Consider the following 19827-nt stretch of genomic DNA (forward strand, 5'->3'; position numbering starts at 1 on the left):
TAATGCACATTGGAAAACATAATCCCAAGTATTCATATAAAATGATGGGGTCTAAATTAGCTGTTACCACTCAAGAAACAGATCTCGGGGGTCCTCGTGGATAGTTCTCTGCAAACATCTGCCTAATGTGTAGCAGCAGTGAAAAAAGCTAACAATGTTAGGAACCATTAGGAAAGTGATAGATAAGAAGACAATAAATATCATAATACCACGCTATATATCCATGGTACCTTACACCTTGAATACTGTGTGCAGTCTGGCTACACCATCTCAAAAAAAGATACATCAGAAATTTAAAAAGTACAAAGAAGGGCAAGAAAAATGATTAGAGGTATGGAATAGCTTCCATATTAGGAGAGATGAAAAAGACTGGGACTGTCTTTGCTTAGGAAAGAGATGACTGAGGGGGGATATGATAAATAAATAGATAGATAGGGTATAGAGGTCTATAAAATCATGAATGGTGTGGAGAAAGTGAATAAGGAAGTGTTATTTATCCCTTCACATAACCCATGAACCAGGGGTCACCCAATGAAATTAATAGGCAGCAGAGATCTACTTAAATCACAGAGAAATCACATATTTTTCACTGGTTGGTCAGTGCATAAAAAGCAGATTTTGTGGATGTGTTCATACAGTTGTATATTCCATGCCACCCTTATTTCAGCACTACTGCTGGCGGAGATGCCGTCCTCAGAGTGGGGCACCCGGCCGGCAGCTGCCACTCTCTGGCTGCCCAGCTCGGAAAGCTCTCCACTTTGCCTTTGGAGCTGGGCGGCCAGAGAGCAGCAGCTGCTGGCCAGGTGCCCAGAAGGAGGATGGGGCATAAACCACTACAGACACAAAGAAGGGGGGAATGGTCAAATAAGTTTGAGAACCACTGCCCTAATGATTAGTATCCTCCTTTTGGTCCTAGGTTTAGCCTTGGGAAGAGAAAACCATTTTTAGCTTGGCTGGCACTAGTAGAGTGTATTCCCCCAAACAGATTCCTTATTGTTTGTGCAAGGACTCATCTATGTCATTGTTTTACCTCTCTTGCTTGGTTCCTTTGACGATCCCTTTTGATCTAATTCCAAAGCAAGTAGCCTATTGTAACAAACACACAGAAGCATGCACCATATTCATAAAAAATAATATAGATATTCTGCAGTTTGTCAGACACCCTAATTTGCATTAGCGCTATTTACAGCTTCAAAACTATGTGTATTTTTCTTTTTAAGGGGCTTTTTAGAAGCATCTAAAATGAAACAATAAAGATTGCAAAAGATTTTTAAATCCACCATTCTATTGCTGAGAAATTAAAAAAAAAAAAAAAAAGAACAGGCCGCTAGGCTTTCTGCACGTCCCAATAATATTTGTACGGTCAGTAACCAAAGCAGGAAACAATTAACTGGCAAATCTTATTCCCAAAGATATGACGTACGTGTTTGTACAGCACCTAGTTCGATGGAGCCCTGGTCCATGACTGGAGCTCCTAGGCACTACAACAATACAAATCAATAATAATAATGATAATGTATAATGATGATACAATATACTGGCTCAGGGAAATTGGCCTTGGCTCCCCATCCCTAATGGTTGGCTCCAGAAAACATAAAGCCTGCTATTTGCTAATAAAAGTAGTTCTGTAGCCCGAGATGCTAGTGGCTTGTCCTTTTGGTGCTGAAGGGCCTATGTTTGAGCCCCACTGAAGACCGTGGTATCTGTATGCATGTGGCCATGTTTGTTATAATGATAAACAAGGCTGAAATGTATGTTCTTTAAGAGACACTGGGGTGAAGAATCACTGTTAGGGAATTGCCAAAAATAAACAGTAAAAAATCCTTGATAGCCTGCTTTAGCATGCAAGAGAGAGGGAAGGAGGAAGCCTAATAGGACCAAAAAGAGAAATCCTTCACCCAAAGAACCTCATGGATGTGTTTGTATATGAATTGAGTAACTATGTGAAGGGGCCATAAAGATAGCAATAAAAGCAAAAATCAAGCTAAGCACCCAGACAGGGAAGCAGAAACTCATAAAAAGAAAATAATTAGAGAGGAACTGGAGGACTTTCAGAGAAAAGAAGGGACCAAGTCACTTTGAACTCACTTTGTCCCACTCACTTTGAACTCAACAGGAGTTTTGCCACGGTCTTCAATAAGAGCAAAACTGGGCCCATAAATACCAACTAGAGAGCCAAAACCAACTCAGAGTTTTGAAAGTAGCCAGAAGTGATCACCAATGGCACAAACAAGGCTTTGCTGAAAACTGTCCAAAAAGCAGCAAGGAGGAAGAAGCAAGAGAAACCCAAAGCCTTATGGGAAGAAGCCAAACAGAAATGGGAAACAATGGAACAGAAAAGGAGATTAAGGATAGCATAGTGGGGCAAACTGTGTCCTGATTTAGACTTTGTGCATCTTCAGTGAACTGAATGAAGTTGTACAAGGTCTACAACAAGGCAAACCCTATAGAGAAAAATAACACACATAGCAACATAGGAGAAAGTAATGCCATGCACCTCCAATAGGTGTCAATCATCAGATAGGCGTACATGAAAAGCAATGCAATCCATTTGGTGATATGAACAAGAGGTGTGTTAGGTGATGTGTGAGACTAGTGTGTGAGAGGCTAAGGAGGAATAGGTGTGGCAGTGCAAAAAACAGCATAATGTGCCCCCCATTCAAAAATTAATAAGTTTATCCCTGATAAGGAATCACTGGAATAAGCTGTACATAACTATTCTCCATGACCACTTAAATGTCACCACAGCAGATGTTGAATGAGCTGCACCAAGAGAATGAAAAATGACAAAGCCCAATTAAGGTTAGGGTTTTCTCATAGATGATGTCAGGGAACCCATATAAAAACCAAGCCATATAACCCATTTGTATAATTTCAGTAACAAAGCCCCAGGAATTAGGAGCACTGCAATATGAGTGGACATTCAGCACAGAATCAGAACAAGTATCCTTATGAACAAAAGATGGATCAGGCTGTTGGACTTGATCCTGCCTCACTATCTCAGGCAAAGCTTAGAGTTTGAGAACTGCTAGAATAGAATATGGCCCAATGTTTTTAATTCCAGGTGAGACAGACAAGGTAGGTGATTGGATCACCTTCTGTTGGTGGAAGGGACAAGCTTTCGAGATTCACAGGTCTTCTTCAGATCTAAGGAAGGTAACCAGAGAATAAATACAGGACAGATTGTTAAGTGTAGCGGATTCACACATGCTGTCGGAGATCACTTAAAATGAAGTGGGCAATTCAGGGTTAGCTGGCAGTAGGGTATTTTACAAATTGTTGTAATGAGCCATAAAACCAATGTCTCTGTTAAGTCCCTAGTTTTTAGTGTCTAGCAGAGTTATGAATTTAAGCTCCCAGGTTCATCTTTGGAAGGTGTTGTGCAGGTTTCTGTTGAGGACAAGGACTGAGAGGTCAGATATGGATTGATCGCTCTGTGAAAAGTGTTCCCCCAGAGGTGATGTGGTGTTTTTATCATTTATCATTTTTCTGCGTGAGTCCATTTCAAAGTGTAGCGATTGCCTCGTTTCACCCACATTAGGGCATTTAGAGCACTGGATGAGATACACCACATGTTGTGATAGGCATGTGTAGGACCTATGGATCTTGAAAGGTGTTTGTGGGAAGTATTGATGATCATAATAGTGGAGATATGTCTGCAGGTTTCGCAGAGGTTGGGGGTTTATTTGAAGGCCAATTGTCATTTGTCCAGCTGTCATTCTGAACCCACTGCTGATAGCAGCTATCTTGCTAAGAAAGTACCATCATACAAGGCGGTGGCTGGTTGGAAGCTCAGTGGGAGAGACTGAGACAAGGTTCCATTCTGCTTTATTATTTGATGAACAACCATTGAAAGGACTTGACTACTTTAAAATTACACATTTGGGGTTGGATTTACTCTGGCTGACACAGGGAAGTGTCAGTTATACCTTTCTGTGCCAGCTGATTTTCTCTGCACTGGGGGAGGAAGGGTGATTCACATGAAAGAAAGGCCAGCAGTGTTGTTGCCTGGCTGTTCATAGGTTTACCACCCGGAGCGCCTGCTAACATTCCTCATAGCTGCTTTGTCTATGACCAGTCCCAGACAGTAGTACCCACTGGGGTAGATACCCCCTCTGGTGAAGGAGAGATTGAAGCCACTTTCTGTTACCACAACCTCTTCCTGTGGCAATTTTTTTTATTGCCAGTTTCCTTAGTTCCACCAAGGCTAAATCTGGCCCTTTGTTTAAATACACAATGCATTATTTCAGGTGGCTGAAGTCTGATTTTGGTTCTTTAGTAAAATGTCTTTCAGTCTCTAAGTGAGAATTTAGGAAAAACCACTCCCACAATGCAATTTAAAATTATCCTGCAGAAATCTTTTTGACTGAGCTCAAAATCCAGCCTTCAGTATGTCCTGAGTTATGAGGTTGTCCAGACCTCTAATAGAGGAACAGGGGAGTTTACACCAAAAGGCATAAACAAGTCAACAATTAAAAAAACACCATTTATCTCCTCCTCCTCCCCAACGTCTTGTTCCAGAGTTCATTGTGTTCTGTCACTGAAGCAAAGCACTGGAATATAAATTAAAACCCTTTGGGCCAAATCCTGAAGATGTTACTCACTTCTTACTCATTCCTTAGCCAGGCAAAGTGCCCAGTAAGTTTGGGGTTTTTTTCTTGCATAGAGTCTGAAAAATAAGGGAGGACTTCAGCCCTGAGCTATTTGTGAGGCAGAGGCCTGGTCTAGTGGTTTGAGCAGAAAGCCAAAAAAGTACTAAGCTATAAGCCTGGCTCTGAAACCAATTCGCTCCATGTCCTTGGGAGAGTAACTTAATCTCCCTTTCTCAGTTTCCTCATCTGAAAAATATATGTAAAACATTTTGCTTGTCTACACAGCGAGTTAGTGCATGGCAAGCCATGGTGGGACACATGGTGCCTACAGCACACCAACTTGACATTCACTCACACCCCATGTGGTCACAGCTCCGGAGTTGCCATGCACTATCATGCTGTGTAGACAAGCCCTTATTGACAATAAATAGCATCAGCTCAGCAGACATAAATATAAAATATAGGTTATTGGAGAACTTCATCTAAGCTTATTAAAACAAAAATCTGAAAGCAGACAAAAAAGTGTCAAGGCCACACACACTCTGGAGCAATGCGGGCTGTGGGCCCCAGGAACAGGAGGTTTGCCTACAGAGAAGCTCAGTAGCGCTGGCCACTTACAAACCGCACTGTGCCAAGGGCTAGGGAAGATCTGATTAAAGCAGCATTAGAAATGGTTAGGGCAGCCCCAGGAGAGGCAGGGCCGAGCCAGCTGGATGTTGCTTTGAGTCAGCATTTCTTCCAGACAACCTCCACCAGCAGGGCTATTACAGAACCCCAACTGGATCTTAAAGATGCCATCCCACAGGAGAACCCTGCATCCAGGGTGCCCTGCATCCAGGGTGAGCACCCTCCATTTCCAGCTCAGGTGGGTGAATCTGACCCAGGAATCTTTTCCTAAAATTATATTGCACAGCCATATCGTTATGTATTTTCCTGTATTCCACACTCGTGCCCTTTAATGTTCCATCTATCTCCTATTTTTAGTTTTCAGAGAAGATGAACGCAAAGTGTAAAAGCTGGATCTTGGCTGGGAATGCTCCTAAACATTGTAGCATTCACAGTAGGGTTTGTTTTGGTTCATAAAAAGTTAGGGATCATTTGGATTTCACATGCAGATTTACATTTCAGATTTCAAACATGCCTGTACTGTAGTTTGTGGGTATTTTGATCTAGGTCTTTAGTTCAGGTCTATCACTAGTTTTCTAGCTTCTGATCATTAGAAAATTCCATTGCTGTAATTTTGCTGTACTCGGAGCTACTGACTGTACAGTGACCTTGTCTTGTCAGTGTCCACCACTGTTTAAAGTTCTTTTGGGCTCCTGCTGGGGACTTCGTTTCTCTCCAAGTTTTCCTTCTCTGCAGGAGATTCTTCCTGGTTTTAAAGAGTTTTAAACATCCATCATGAATAATCTGTGACATTTCCAAGAAAAGCCTGCCTGCTTCTGACTTCCACGCACACAAAAAACACACAGTGCTCAAGCCTGGAAACCGAAGGGCCAAACAGAAATTAACTGTCGACCTTTTGAACTGCACTAATTCTGAAATGAGAGGGAGTCAGTGATCTGCTCAAAGAATCCCTGGTTAAAAAATCAGTATTTCAATATATAGATTGGACAATAATTCCTTTTAAAAATGTTATTAAATATTTGCTCATACTTAGACATACAGGGCCAGAGCCTCAGCTGGTGTAAATCAGCATAGCTCAGTTGTAATCAAAATTATACCAATTTATACCAGCTGACAATCTGACTCAATTTATTCTTAGGCAGGATCATATTCTCCAGTTTGTATTTCTTGGGAAAGTTCTCAACTGTTGTAGATCTCTACATATTTAGACACTGCCCCTAGCAAAGAATTCTAAACATTTCAGCCTCCAGTTCAAAACTTCCCTCCTTATTCCACAGATTTTAATGGCAGAAGGGATCATTATGGTTACCTAGTCTGACTTCCTGCATAACACAGGCTATACAAGTTCACACAGTAATTTCTGAATCAAAGCCGTAACTGCTGGTTGGGCTACTGCAGCGTGTCTTGTAGAAAAACATCCAGTCATGGTTTAAAGACTTCAAGTGCTGGAGAATAATTTTCACTTCTGCCACCAGGGCTTCTTCAGGATTCAAACTCAAACCCACCAAGGCTATAAGCAAGATACAATCTGCTAAGTTAGGCAGTCCTTCACAGACTTACTCCCATTGCATCATAGACTTTGCCTCTCTGGGCCTCTCCCAGGCTCCTCTGCTTATCCAATTTGGCCTCCTTTCTTTCTCTTCAGCTCTGGTCAATTTCACCACTATCAATCCTGGAGCCTTCTCCTCTGCAGTTCATGCTGTGTAGAACAGCCATGTTATATTTCTTTACCTCATTGGCTCTCCATCTAATTTCAGTACTCTTGTTTTTCCTCCCTTAATATCTCTCTTCCTTTCTGTTGTATTTCTAGCTGTATAATGTTTACAGATAACTCCATAAACCTTGATGGATGCAGTTTATATGCAAATGCCATTCCATATTATTAATATTATTTATTTGTATTATCATAGCACTTAGGAGCCCCAGTCATTTACCAGGACTCCATTGTGCTAGGTCTGTACAAACACAGAACAAAAAGACAGTCCCTACCCCAAAGAGCTAAAAATCTAAGTGTAAGACAAGAGACAATAGATGGATACAGACAGATGGGAGAGTACAAGGAAACAATGAGACAGTATTGGTCATCATGACCGCCAGTGGTCTCAGCAAAGCAGCCGCCTCATCATTATCCAGTTTTTGTAGACATCACAGCAAAGTAGAGATGCTAGCTTGGGTGGGGATAGATTGTGATGGGCCTTGAATGTGAAGATAAGTATAAGGACCTGATGTTTCATTTCTTATTGAAGCTAAACTGATATATATCATCAGCAACACACACACACACACAAAGTTTAATGAACTGTAAAATGGGTAAGTGAAAAATCATAGCTTTACAGTATATATACATAGTACTATGTATCAATAACTGCAGAACACGAGTCTCAAATTAAAGTAACTTTTTGGCTGTAAAAGAATGGATATCATCACTTCTTTCTCCGTCATGGTAAATTACTCTGGTCACGACTTTAGCATATTTTCAGGGCAGTGTGTTTCAGAGGATAGAAGACAGGACCAGGAGTCAGGACACTTGAGTTTTATTCCCATTTTTCTCACTGACGGCCTGTGTTAATAACTGGGGCAAGCCAGTTCTTTTCTAGGTAGCAGAGTTTCCCCATCTGTAAAGTGGGGAGAATATTGCTTACAAACCTTTGAAAAACAGTTTGAGATCTTGGGAAGAAAAACACTGCATAAATGCTAAGCATTATTATTTTAGTTTCTAATTCAGGAAAGCATTTTAATATGTGCTTAACTCCCACTGAATCAATGGAACTTTAAGATATGCATAAAGTTAAGCATGCGCTGAAGTGCCCTTTCTGAAGAGGTATGTTGTCCTGAATCCTGCAATTACGCATTTTTAAACAAATAATTTTACAAATGTATTGACAAAAGTAGAGTTAAGGTGAGAAAAGTGGTATATTAGCAATTCTCAGTGTATTGAACGTCACAGTCTGGGTTTTATTCTAATGAATAGAAGTGAAGTGCTCTTCAAAGATCCTTGGACAATGTGGAGTTTGAAGCAGCTGAACATTGTCATCAGAAAATCAAACTCTGCTCTCAGAGCCAGAGCTCTTCCCCCAGGCTCTCCTCCCCCCCCCCACCCCCCATATTTGTATATAGTCAGAGAGGAGAGTCAGGCTTAGTTTGTTCATAAACTCCAGTTCCTGGGCGGACCCCACACACAGCTGGATTTGAAACAGCTGGATCCGCCTTCCCTGCAAGTTTAGCCAGGAGCCTCACAAGCCTGGGAGCTTTGGGTTGGGAGCAAAATAATCACAGACTGGCTGCACTGGTGGAGGATGAATTGATCAAAACTGTGAAGCTGGGTTTCCAGTTGCTGGCAGGATACAGAAAATGGGTTACTGGAAGAGGCTGGGTCTGATTTCTCTACTGCTGCTGTCCTTCTGTGAGTAGAAAAATGTTTCTGGTAGGCAATGTTAAGCAGCATATTCATAGAGTTCATTTATTTTGTCCTTCCTCCAGCAGACAGATAATCATTGATTTCTACCCTAATGACCATTAGCTAGAGGGTTTGAAATAGCTGAGATTTTAGTACAATACTCAAGCAGTAATGCTGGCTTGGAAATCAGCAATAAATTCTCTTCTAACAAATGGTAAACATTAGATTTGGATGTAAGTTTCTGCATGCACTTCTGAGCTGCTCAGAGATGTCAGTGTTTACAGTGCAAAAATATATATATAGGTCAATGTTACTTTTTGGAAGGTTTTATTTTATTTGAGCACAATAAAAGCAACCGAGATGTACAGCTGAATGATTTGACTTCAGCTGTGTCCAGATGCGGAGATGTTTGCAGCGTAGACTTTTTTTTTGTAATCAGCCCCAGTTTTATGTGCAGGATTAATCAAACTATTAAAGAAAGGGGGTGGGGAGACTCTACAGCAACATCTGGTTATTCAGCAAACCATTCCAGCACTTATGTAAAGATTTCTTTGTAATAATACTCTGGTTGGGTTTCTATACCACTCTTAATACTGCAGATAAACTCCCTACACCAGGATTTGAAAATGTACCTCTCTATGCTCTAAATTCTCTTGTTTAAATCTTAATGATAGCTTCACGATGAGGAATAGATCTGTATATAAATGGGTGTTATATACACATCCAGTAAGTATGTATACATGTCTCTTTGTATATGCAGCACCTATACGTATGTATACATACACATCTATATATAGTGTATATTTATAGATTCGTGCAAACACTGGAACTTTCTTATGGTGAAATCTTTTTTAAACACAGATTACTTTTGCTCAATATATAAATTTCACTGACTGGAATTGCTCTTATCTCAATGCAGTGAAGCACTGGGATTTTTATTTCACTTTGTTCACATCCAAGTGAAGTGGTTGTGGGGATCTATCTCCAAATTCACTTTTAGTGGGTCCCAATGTCTACAGAAAAGGGAATGAAATATGATAGACAGATAATGTGTGTGTGTACAAATATGACCTCATTGCAACTAATGAAATATAGAGAGCCAAACCAGGGATTTGAGTATATATAGTTAGAGTAAGATTTTCAAAGAGTTGCACAAAATTTTACTTGTGATACTAACAATAAGCTGGCAGATAAAACCCTAACTATTGCTATAACGTAGAGGGGACAGGATGTTACATTGGAAAGTGACTATGAAAATAAACCAAATTTTTAGCAGAACTAACTGAAGTACTACAAGGTAGTATTTTAATCACAGTATTGAATTATTGTTGGTAAGAAAGGAAACCTCTAATTATCCTTGAGAAATGCCCAATTTTAAAGTTATTTAATTCATGGTTTTCCTCATGAAAGACAAATTTTTAATCTGAAAAGAGTCAAACCAAAAGATATTGCCATTACTAAACTAATCTGAAAGGTTAAATGACTGATATGTCAACAAAGTTAATGTTATTCAATTAATTTTGAGTGTTTAAATATATAATGTCTCAGGGAGGAAAAAGCCAGAATCTCTTTTACTGGATTTAGTTCAACAATGCTATTTTTAAAGTGCTACCTCCTGTTCTCTGATGCATGCAGTTAAGATCAGCTGTACAGTAATGCTGAGATTTTTTAAAGAGTTTAAGGAAATTAGTGCCCAAATCCCATTGTTGTTAATCGGAATCAGGCACCTAACACCCTTAGACTCCTTTGAAATTCCCAGCCCAAATTACCAAATGTTTTAAAATAAGTATTTGATCACCCTTAAAGCGACAAATTCCCCAAACCATGTTGATTAATTGTAAAAGGGCATCTGGATTAACTGTTTAGTGGCAACTGGAAATTAACTCCTCTCAGCATAAATGGCACATCCTTAATCATATAATAAAGAAAATGGGCTGGATTCCATCTCAATTACCAGCGTAATCCCATGAATTTCAGTCTTTATCATCACAAAATAACAGAAATGCAGGGCTGGAAGGGGCGTCAAGAGGTTATGTAGTCCACTTTAGGGATATTACTATGGATTTACACTGGTGCTGTAGAGAACCATATTTGGTGCATTATCAGCTTCTAACAGTCTTTTCCATATTACTTTCATCAGTCACTAGATAATGTAACTGAATATTTTCATCTGTATGTGATGAAAGCAAGGATTGTAGTTTGATGTACAGTTATGAATGTAATAGAGGATTTCCATAATTCTCACTAGTAAATTATACAAAGACACACAAGATTCTGCTCAAAATTTTATCCTTAATATTTTTTCCTTGTTGTGACTGCTTTTTGAAGAGCATTAAAGCTGAATGTGAAGACAGGAAACTTCTCAGTGGCGTCCCAGCAAAATTTGATACTTGACTACATTATTAACTTACGGAACTCCAGTTCTGGAAAGCTAGGAATCCTTTTGCACATGGAGTGCGGGTTGTGCACAGTTGTGGAATCCAGATTTTTAAAGGAATATTGACGGAACATTGAAGGGCTCAGAAAAGAGTTACAAGAATGATTCAATGTCTGAAGAACCTGCCTTACAGTGAGAGGCTAAAGAAGATCCATCTATTTAGTTTATCCAAGAGACAGTTAAGAGGTGACTTAATCAGTCTGTAATGGAGAGAAAATTTCTGATAGTAGAGGGCTCTTTAATCCAGCAGAAAGCCATAATGAGATCCACTTGCTAGAAACTGAAACTAGACAAATTCAAAGCAAAATAAAGTGCAGATTTTTTAAAGTGAGGGTAATTACCCATTGGAACAACATGAATTGTAAGATTGGATCTCTTTCTAAACTGGGAGGAGAGATAGATACGCTGGAGGGTAGGGATAGGATACAGAGGGATCTAGACAAATTAGAGGATTGGGCCAAAAGAAATCTGATGAGGTTCAACAAGGACAAGTGCAGAGTCCTGCACTTAGGACGGAAGAATCCCATGCACCACTATAGACTAGAGACCGAATGGCTAGGCAGCAGTTCTGCAGAAAAGGACCTAGGGGTTACAGTGGACAAGAAGCTGGATATGAGTCAACAGTGTGTCCTTGTTGCCAAGAAGGCCAATGGCATTTTGGGATGTATAAGTAGGGGCATTGCCAGCAGATTGAGGGACGTGATCATTCCTCTCTATTAGACATTGGTGAGGCCTCATCTGGAGTACTGTGTCCGGTTTTGCGCCCCACACTACAAGAAGGATGTGAAAAAATTGGAAAGCATCCAGCGGAGAGCAACAAAAGTAATTAGGGGACTGGAACACATGACTTATGGGGAGAGGCTGAGGGAACTGGATTTGTTTAGTCTGCGGAAGAGAAGAATGAGGGGTATTTGATAGCTGCTTTCAACTACCTGAAAGGGGGTTCCAAAGAGGATGGATCTAGACTGTTCTCAGTGGTAGCAGATGACAGAACAAGGAGTAATGGTCTCAGGTTGCAGTGGGGGAGGTTTAGGTTGGATATTAGGAAAAACTTTTTCACTAGGAGGGTGGTGAAGCACTGGAATGTGTTACCTAGGGAGGTGGTGGAATCTGCTTCCTTGGAGGTTTTTAAGGTCAGGCTTGACAAAGCCCTGGCTGGGATGACTTAGTTGGGGATTGGTCCTGCTTTGAGCAGGGGGTTGGACTAGATGACCTCCTGAGGTCTCTTCCAACCCTGATATTCTATGATTCTACAAAGATATGCTCTAGCTCAACCAAAAGTTATGGGCTTGATGCAGGAATTACTGGGTGAAATTCTAATGCTTGTGTTATACAGGAGGTCAAAATAGTTTATCATAATGGTTCCTTCTGGTCTTAAAATCTATGAATATGTTCTTGGAAATATGTAACTGGTGTAGTGACATCTGTCTGCATTTGCAATGGGGCATCTGAGCGCCCAAGGAGGGAATCAAGCTCAGGAAGTCCAGCAGGGGATGTGAGCCTCACCAAGAGAAAGCCAAGCTGAGCTAATAGGTGTACTTGGATCTCACCTACGGCAAACTGAGCCCAAGGATTCTAGAGGGTGTGCATGATCATTCTTGGAATATCTGCACAATATATAGTGAATGCTGTCTCATGTGGGCAGAGCTTATTTTGTGTCTGGAGCTCAGAAAAGTATCTCCCCCCACCTCGGTTCAACTCAAGGGTAATATTTTAGATGGCCGTTGCTACAAACAACACCCAGCATAATTCACAATTCTGCCACCTAGATTCTAAAAGCAGCTTGTTTCTAATACTGGGTCAGCTCAGTTTTTTAAATGGACTCACATCATTTGCTTGTGTCACATAAGACTCAGCATAAGAGCCTATACTTTATCAGTAAACCCCCCTGAGAAAGGACTGATTCCAATGGAAGTCACTGATGCTCAGCAGTTCTGTGCAGTAAATAATCAGGTTATCATCATCCTTGCAATCAGTGACTCTCAATATTGTTGGCTCATGTGATAGTGACTTTCATGGTCCTTTCTTCTCCTGCTTAGCCCCATTTTTGTAGAGTACTCTTTCTACAAGGGTCACAGATGTATATTTTTCTTTTACTTAACTCAGCTTTCTCATATTAATTCCCAGTATAGGCCACAGTGCATTAGTGTAATATTTTTGTTCATTTTAATTTTGTGTTCCCTTGATTTTAGTAATTTAGAGCCACATTGACCCTTAAATAGGAATAATCCATACAAGGGAGAGGAAACTCCCCAGGCCTAATTCTATTCTCACTTAAACTAGTGTAAAACTGGCATAACTCTACTGACTGCACCGATATCTACCCGCGCCTGCTGACAGCCTGAAATAGTAGCTCTGAGAGACAGATGGACTGTACCTAACCATCCCAATGAGGTGTTAACTCTGAAGCCTAACAGCAGCATAAATGTCAACGTTTCAAACTATTTCACTGATGATCAAAGTGTAAGACCTCCTGTACAAGGACTCCACTCACTTGGCTCCAAGTAAGGGCACTGTCATCTGAGTAGCTGTCATCAGGGTTTTAGCAACAGTCATGGGGCTACTGGAACCTTGAGAAGGGGGCTTCTAGAAGGATGTTGGGTACAAGATTAAAGAATGTGTGGCACCTCTAGCGGGCAAAGCAGTTGGTACACCCTGAGTGCACCCTCTAGTCCCCTCCCCCAGAACTTCATTTGCAGGGAAACCTAGAGTACCCCATTTACACTAATGGGAGTGACCTGATTTGTTAATAAGATGCACACATGGACTTTGTATAAACTCACAAGAGGTAAGAATCTGAAAACAGATTACTGTAAAAAAAGGCTGACTGCCTTTACTGCATTAGGTAATTGTAGGCTAACATTATAACCCCTAAGATCCAAACTCACCCCCCCACCCCCAAACGGATCTCCCTTATGCAAAACTAAATTCAACGCACTATTATGGGTTAGCTAAGAATGCTGACTAGTCAATGGCAAGAAAACATTCAGTCATAAGTGCTCAAAATTGCTCTGTTTGTAGGTGGGGATAAGAGACTCCAGTAATGGGGCAGGATACAAGATGCACAACGTTCTCTCGGGAACTCCTGCCTCTCTGTATGAGGGTGAGGTGGGAGAGCCCACCATAAACTGTAGCAGGAGGCTACCTAGATCCACTTGTGAGTCTCTCCTCCCTTGGTCTCTAAAGTTCTCACAAGCTGTAAACAGGGATCTTCGGTTCATTGTGGCAGCAGCAAGGACTGGTACTTGCAGAGAATAAGCCAGGAGCTCTGGCTATGCCTACAGTGCCCGCACGTGATTCTCCCAATTTTGGGGCTGTTTATCCTCAGCCTTTCAGACTTCCTCCCTTTGGGTAAATGGTCACATTTGCAAGGGTAGCTGAATTTATGACCCCTCTTCTGGTCTCTTGAGTGCGTCCTGTCAGGTCTCAGGCCTTGGGCCTTTACCTCTCTTGGGATATAATCCTACAATTCTCCCATTCGTAGACTGTCCCTAGGCTACAGTACTTTATGGATTAGCTGTGCTTACCTAAAAAGATTAACTGGGTTTGGGCACCAGAGGTTCTTTGCTTCAGGAGTCTGGATTACAGTGACCCAAAACAGCCCTCCTATAACAAAGTATTGCTTAATCTTAACATTAAGGCCAAAACCTGGCATAAGAGAAGATTTATTAAACAAAAAAAGGTCTACAAGCATGTCTATCTTGCCCCAGACCCCTAACTTCTGGGAGACTAGGTTTCATTCTGTTCCTCTTAACTCTCCTTCCCCTCTCCTTGAGGGACTGTCTTTTAAAATCCAGCCAAAACCCTTTGTTTTCAATTTAACAGGCCCTTTTTATTCTACTGCCCAAAAAACAATCTGGTGACCTCAGAAGGGTGGTGGTGGTGATGGACTTTCAGAGTAAAGGCGCTTGCATTGTACCTCAAGTGTTGGGAGCTGTATGGCTAGCTGAAGCCATTGTTCCCTTTCCTGCTTACATGCAGCCAGCCTCTTCAACGAACCCCACATATTCATGCGGTAAACCCTCTTACAACAAGCAGCCAAACATATAGAATATAGAGTATTCATAAATTACCACAGGCAGCTCCAAAGCTGTCACAGAAACATCCCTAGTATTTGTTCTGAGATCTCTGGTGACCTATCCCAGGCTCCTCAGGCTGCTTTCCGAAGAGGAGGGGCTCTTGTTTCTATGGCAGTTGGAGTCAAAACCAGTGTTCCAGGAAGGCTTTGGAGACCATTTCTGCCCTGGATTCACTGTTGCAAGTTTACATGGCAACCCTTTCCCACAGCTCTGCAGGAAAACACTAGTAGGCTGCACAGACACCCGAAACACACGCAAGACAGGAGAGGGATGATCATATTGCGAAGACTAGCCCAATCTACTCCCGATGGCATCTCATTTTGATGCCATACATGAGTGGGTTGTAGGTGGAGCTTAGGAGAGGAGACACTTTCCTTTGTAAAACAGGTTGAGACCTACATCTCTGAATTAGCATTATAATACCTTAATATATTTAATAGTAGTAGTATTCCCTGCCTTAGCATGACCTCTAAATGTATCCATTTGTACTGGCCCACTTCGACCACTACTTTGAAAAGAGTAGATGGGGAGATATTCTATGCACGTTAAGGCACAAAATAAGGCAACACAGGGATTCAAATGGTTATTCCTGGATTTTTTTTTTAAAAGGTTGGAGATCAAAACAGAACCAACCCACATTTTACCAGTGAAGGGGAGGCACTATTGTTTGAAAGGAGGCATGGGTACCCAGTTGGGTAGTTGGTGCACATTTCTCATTTAAATACTTCTGCTGTGAGGTGGGGGGGGGGGCGGGCGTGTTTTGTTTTTGGCACATGTGAATTTGTTTTCACTTTTTGCAAAGGGAGCTGTTGCTTTTACGAGGATTTGACTTTATTTATTTTTGCTATTACATTAATAGGCAGAAATGCCCAAGAGCAAATTAGCACCATCAAAACTTTCACTGATTCCCCCTTCAATCTGATAATGGATTAAAGGACCAATCAATGGTTTCTGCCCATAGTTAGCTTTGTGTCCGTGGGGGAGAAAAATATTTGATTCTTTGGGCAGCTTCTGCCTCCTTGTAAAGGAAACCTGACACAGACGTTATGAAAAGGCTGAATGAGAGCTGGATTGAAAAAACAGCTCTTAGGTAAGCAAATAAAAGGAATAGGAACCTATTCAACCCTTCAGAAGGCTGAGAACAATCGTGAAGATGCATGGCCAGATTCATGGGTCCAGCCAGGTTATGATTGGCTCAGGAATAAATAGGGACAGGGGCATGTGGTTCTAACTCATATTTATATCCCTTTCCCTGCCCCTTTCCCCATCATACTGGGATGAGACAGAGACTGTTTTAGCCCTTGGTATAACTTAAAGCAGCCTCAGGGCTGCTCTAAATTACCCTGACAGTAATGGTTCCCTAGAGCTGTTCCAGCTGGCCCAGGATTGCTTGAGTGCAATTTGCTCTGTTCACTATCCCGTATGCCTGCAGAATTCCCCCTAATTGTGGGGCAGGGAGCAGGTGGGATACTACTGGTTATGTTAGCTTTATGCCACTCAGGAATTTCCCCTGCCTTTCCAGCTATTTTATGCTGCCTGAGCAGCGCAACACAACCAGAAGGTGGAACAGGGATCTAGATTTGAAGCAGGATGGTCACAACTAAAGTGGTTTGGAAAATGTTTTTATTATTTTCTGTGAAAAAGTTTGAAAAAAATGAAGTTTTTCATTTTTGTAGAAATTTTGTTATGGAATTTCTCAGGTTTACATAAAAATAAAAATCAAACCCCAAAGTTTTAAGATTTTGGACACCCAAAAACTGGAAAAAAATATCGTTGTCAAAATTTCCATTTAATACAAAAGTCATTCTTTTGTTTAAAAATGTTCAGCCAACTCTAGTTACAACACATGTCAATTTTATCAGTTCCTTATCAAAGTCCATAATGTACTTACTTCTCAGATTCACTGATCATGAAATGAGCAATCACTGGCTTAAAAAAATTTTTTTTAAAGGGGACTCTTGAAGTGTTTCTGTATTCTGAAGTAATGCCAACATCTATTGTCTACCCTGATTTATATAGTTTTTTGTAAGCTCCACGAAGCTCCACCGTTTGTCTAATGTGTCTCTCTGAAGATGTTTTTTCTCCCTCCTTGCAACGATTCATCATCATCATCATCATGTTTGCTTTCAATCTGTTCCTTTATGTATTTGTATTGTAATCTGGAATAAAATGAATGCACCCCACTGTGGACTGTCATGTTTTATTAGATGTGCAACATCCCAAATCTTCATAAAAAAGAAGTACCCACAGTACATTAAGCATAGCTCAGCAAACTACCCTGACGGGGACTGAGACGAAACAATCGGTGTCCATGACTTGGAATGGCCTCTGAACTACACCATCTTGCTCCTCTGTTTACATCAAAAGGTTCAATGCCCAGTGCCAAATGTAAGAGAAACAAAAATAAATTTAAAGAATAAAACCTACCTCTAGAAAAGACAAGCATTTATTAGGGGCAATAGACCAGTCAACCACCTATGGCGTTATCAAATCTGCGTGCACCAAGAGAAGATAGTTGGACCCAGATTATGTGCTAAGGTCCCCAACAGGCTCTTCAGGGCCTTGAAGGATTGGGCTAGTGGGTCATAACTGGCTCAGCCTTGCTATTCTGTAGTTCCCTGAATGCCAGGAAAACAATCCTGATCCTGCCTGCCTCTGTCCAGAGGAAGAGAATTAACTCTTTCCTCACCAATCTCCAGAAAGGATCCAAAAGCCCCATCATAGGCATGTTTCTGTTCTTCAAGTGGTCCTTCTATTTAGCATAGACAACATCAGTTCTTACTGTCAACTGCTGATAGCTGTTTGCCTTTTCAGAAGATCAGACATGTGAGCGCTCACAGGTCTTGCATCCACCACTGCAGGCTCTGCTCCAAACAATTGCACTGAACAGGATTTACCCCTGCAAGCAGTTATTGCACTGCAGCCATTGGTAGTGTTTAGCTTCCCGGTGATAAGCCACAAACATGCCTAACAAGCTAAACTAGAGCTGATTTATACTGGAGCAACTGCATCTCGTCTTTTGGGAAATTAATTTATCCAGCTGTACATCGCAATCTTCCATTTTACAGCAAGCTGACAATCATTGCCTGCATAGATGCTGGCAGTTTTAAAATGTACCTTAATTGAAATGTTATTCTTGACAAGACAGAATTGTGTATAATCAGATTTAAACATCTTTTTATCATTTTACAGAGTGCACAATTTGCACCTATTAATAAGAACAGACCGCACTAAAGATCCTAGCTACAGTGCCAGTTCTGGCAGCTGCTGCATTTCACTTCACTTTTCCACTCTCCTCTATGTTGTAGAGAGAGAACTCTGCTAAAACACTTGGGCTGGGACTTTCTATGGGGCCTAAAATTTCACTTGCCCTCTTCTGCCTGGGGCAGTGTGGCAAAGTCTCTTACCTCTGACTGTGGAGGATGAGGGTCAGTTTTCCTCTCTCTGAGTAGTTTAGTCCTCCAGCCAAAACAAAAACTCCACCTTCTTCTGGAGTGCACAAAAAGCAATCCACCAACAGCAGCTCCATCAGCCATTCTTCGTCCCACTCTCCCCCTCTTGGCTGTCCATTGAAGGCTTTTATCAATCTTCCCTCAGGATCTTGTTCTGAGAAACAGATTGAGGTTTGGTGAGGTCTTTCCCCCTTGGTGCAGGGAAGTGAAAAGAACTTCTGCCTGCCTTTGCACAGTCTCATGCAGGGCCACCAGCCTCCCTCGAGGGTGCGTCAATCCTCAACCCTATGCCAGGTTCTGACAGCAGTACCTTCTGGCAGGCCCTGAGAGTTCACAGAGAGCTCATGCCTTTCCTCTTGTGTCAGTGCCAGACCTAAGGCTGTAAGTGACAAAGCAGCCATCTCCTCCGCCGTCAAACTATTGGTTCTCCCTCTCTTTCCTAGGCACTTATATAGCCCCCATCACGGTAGTAACCAACTCACAATCTTCAATGTATTTATCCTCACAACACCCCTGTGAGGTAGGGAAGAGCTGTTACAAATGGGGATCTGAGGCGCAGAGATACGACGTGACATCTCTAAAGTCTCCACTTCACTTCACTTTCACCAGATCTCGTTTTATCCAAAGCAGTAACATCTGAGTTGTGGGTGAGGGTGGTGGATAAGAGGTTCTAGTTTGGACCCATCTCATTAACTCTCTGCAGCTACTAGTGTGTACTTGCACATAACAAACGGGGTGGTTTTAAGAGCTATAATGCACAATACCTGGGACAGAAAGGTTACTGAGATTTTCACACAGTGCTTTTGTCACTTCAGCCAGTATTTCACAAACCAGGTAGCTTTACTCTGTATTTTGCATTCACGGTGGAAAATGTGTGTGCTCGCTTTAAAGATATTGTACCACCAAGACGAATGTATACCTTGGCTGTTTATCATATATCTGTAACCCATTTCCTCCCTTTCCTAGTGCTCTTTATATCCTCACGTGTCAGTCAATTGCAGCATGTAAGCTTCAGTCCTGCAACTTTGTATGTGCATGGGATTACTAACACGGACAACATTATTCATGTGAAGAAATGCTTGCAGTACCAGGACCTTAAGACTGTAAATTCTTTGATGAAACTTGAATCATGTGTGTTTTTTTAAGTGCCTACGATACCTCTGGGCTCTATAAAACTAATAATAATAATGTGCAAAGGGCAGCATTCTACATGGATATTGCTTTTAAAAAACCTCTCTTTTGT

General features: G+C 41.4%; 1 protein-coding gene and 1 long non-coding RNA gene across 3 annotated transcripts in view; one reads left to right on the forward strand and one right to left on the reverse strand.

Moving 5' to 3' along the window:
• The first annotated feature begins 473 nt into the window (after positions 1 to 473).
• Positions 474 to 19827, forward strand: part of LOC102946534 (TGF-beta receptor type-2) — an 87175-nt gene continuing 67821 nt past the window's right edge. The window contains 1 exon segment of the mRNA XM_027819463.3: positions 474 to 8622. Coding sequence (XP_027675264.2) covers positions 8571 to 8622 — 52 coding nt within the window. The 5' untranslated portion in view covers positions 474 to 8570.
• Positions 15737 to 19827, reverse strand: part of LOC122462485 — a 30844-nt gene continuing 26753 nt past the window's right edge. For both annotated transcript variants that reach the window (XR_006285042.1, XR_006285041.1), the window contains one exon: positions 15737 to 18738. This is a non-coding gene — a long non-coding RNA (uncharacterized LOC122462485). The remainder of the gene's footprint in view (positions 18739 to 19827) is intronic.

The sequence above is a fragment of the Chelonia mydas genome, chromosome 11 (genome assembly GCF_015237465.2).
Source record: "Chelonia mydas isolate rCheMyd1 chromosome 11, rCheMyd1.pri.v2, whole genome shotgun sequence".
Taxonomy (NCBI): domain Eukaryota; kingdom Metazoa; phylum Chordata; order Testudines; family Cheloniidae; genus Chelonia; species Chelonia mydas.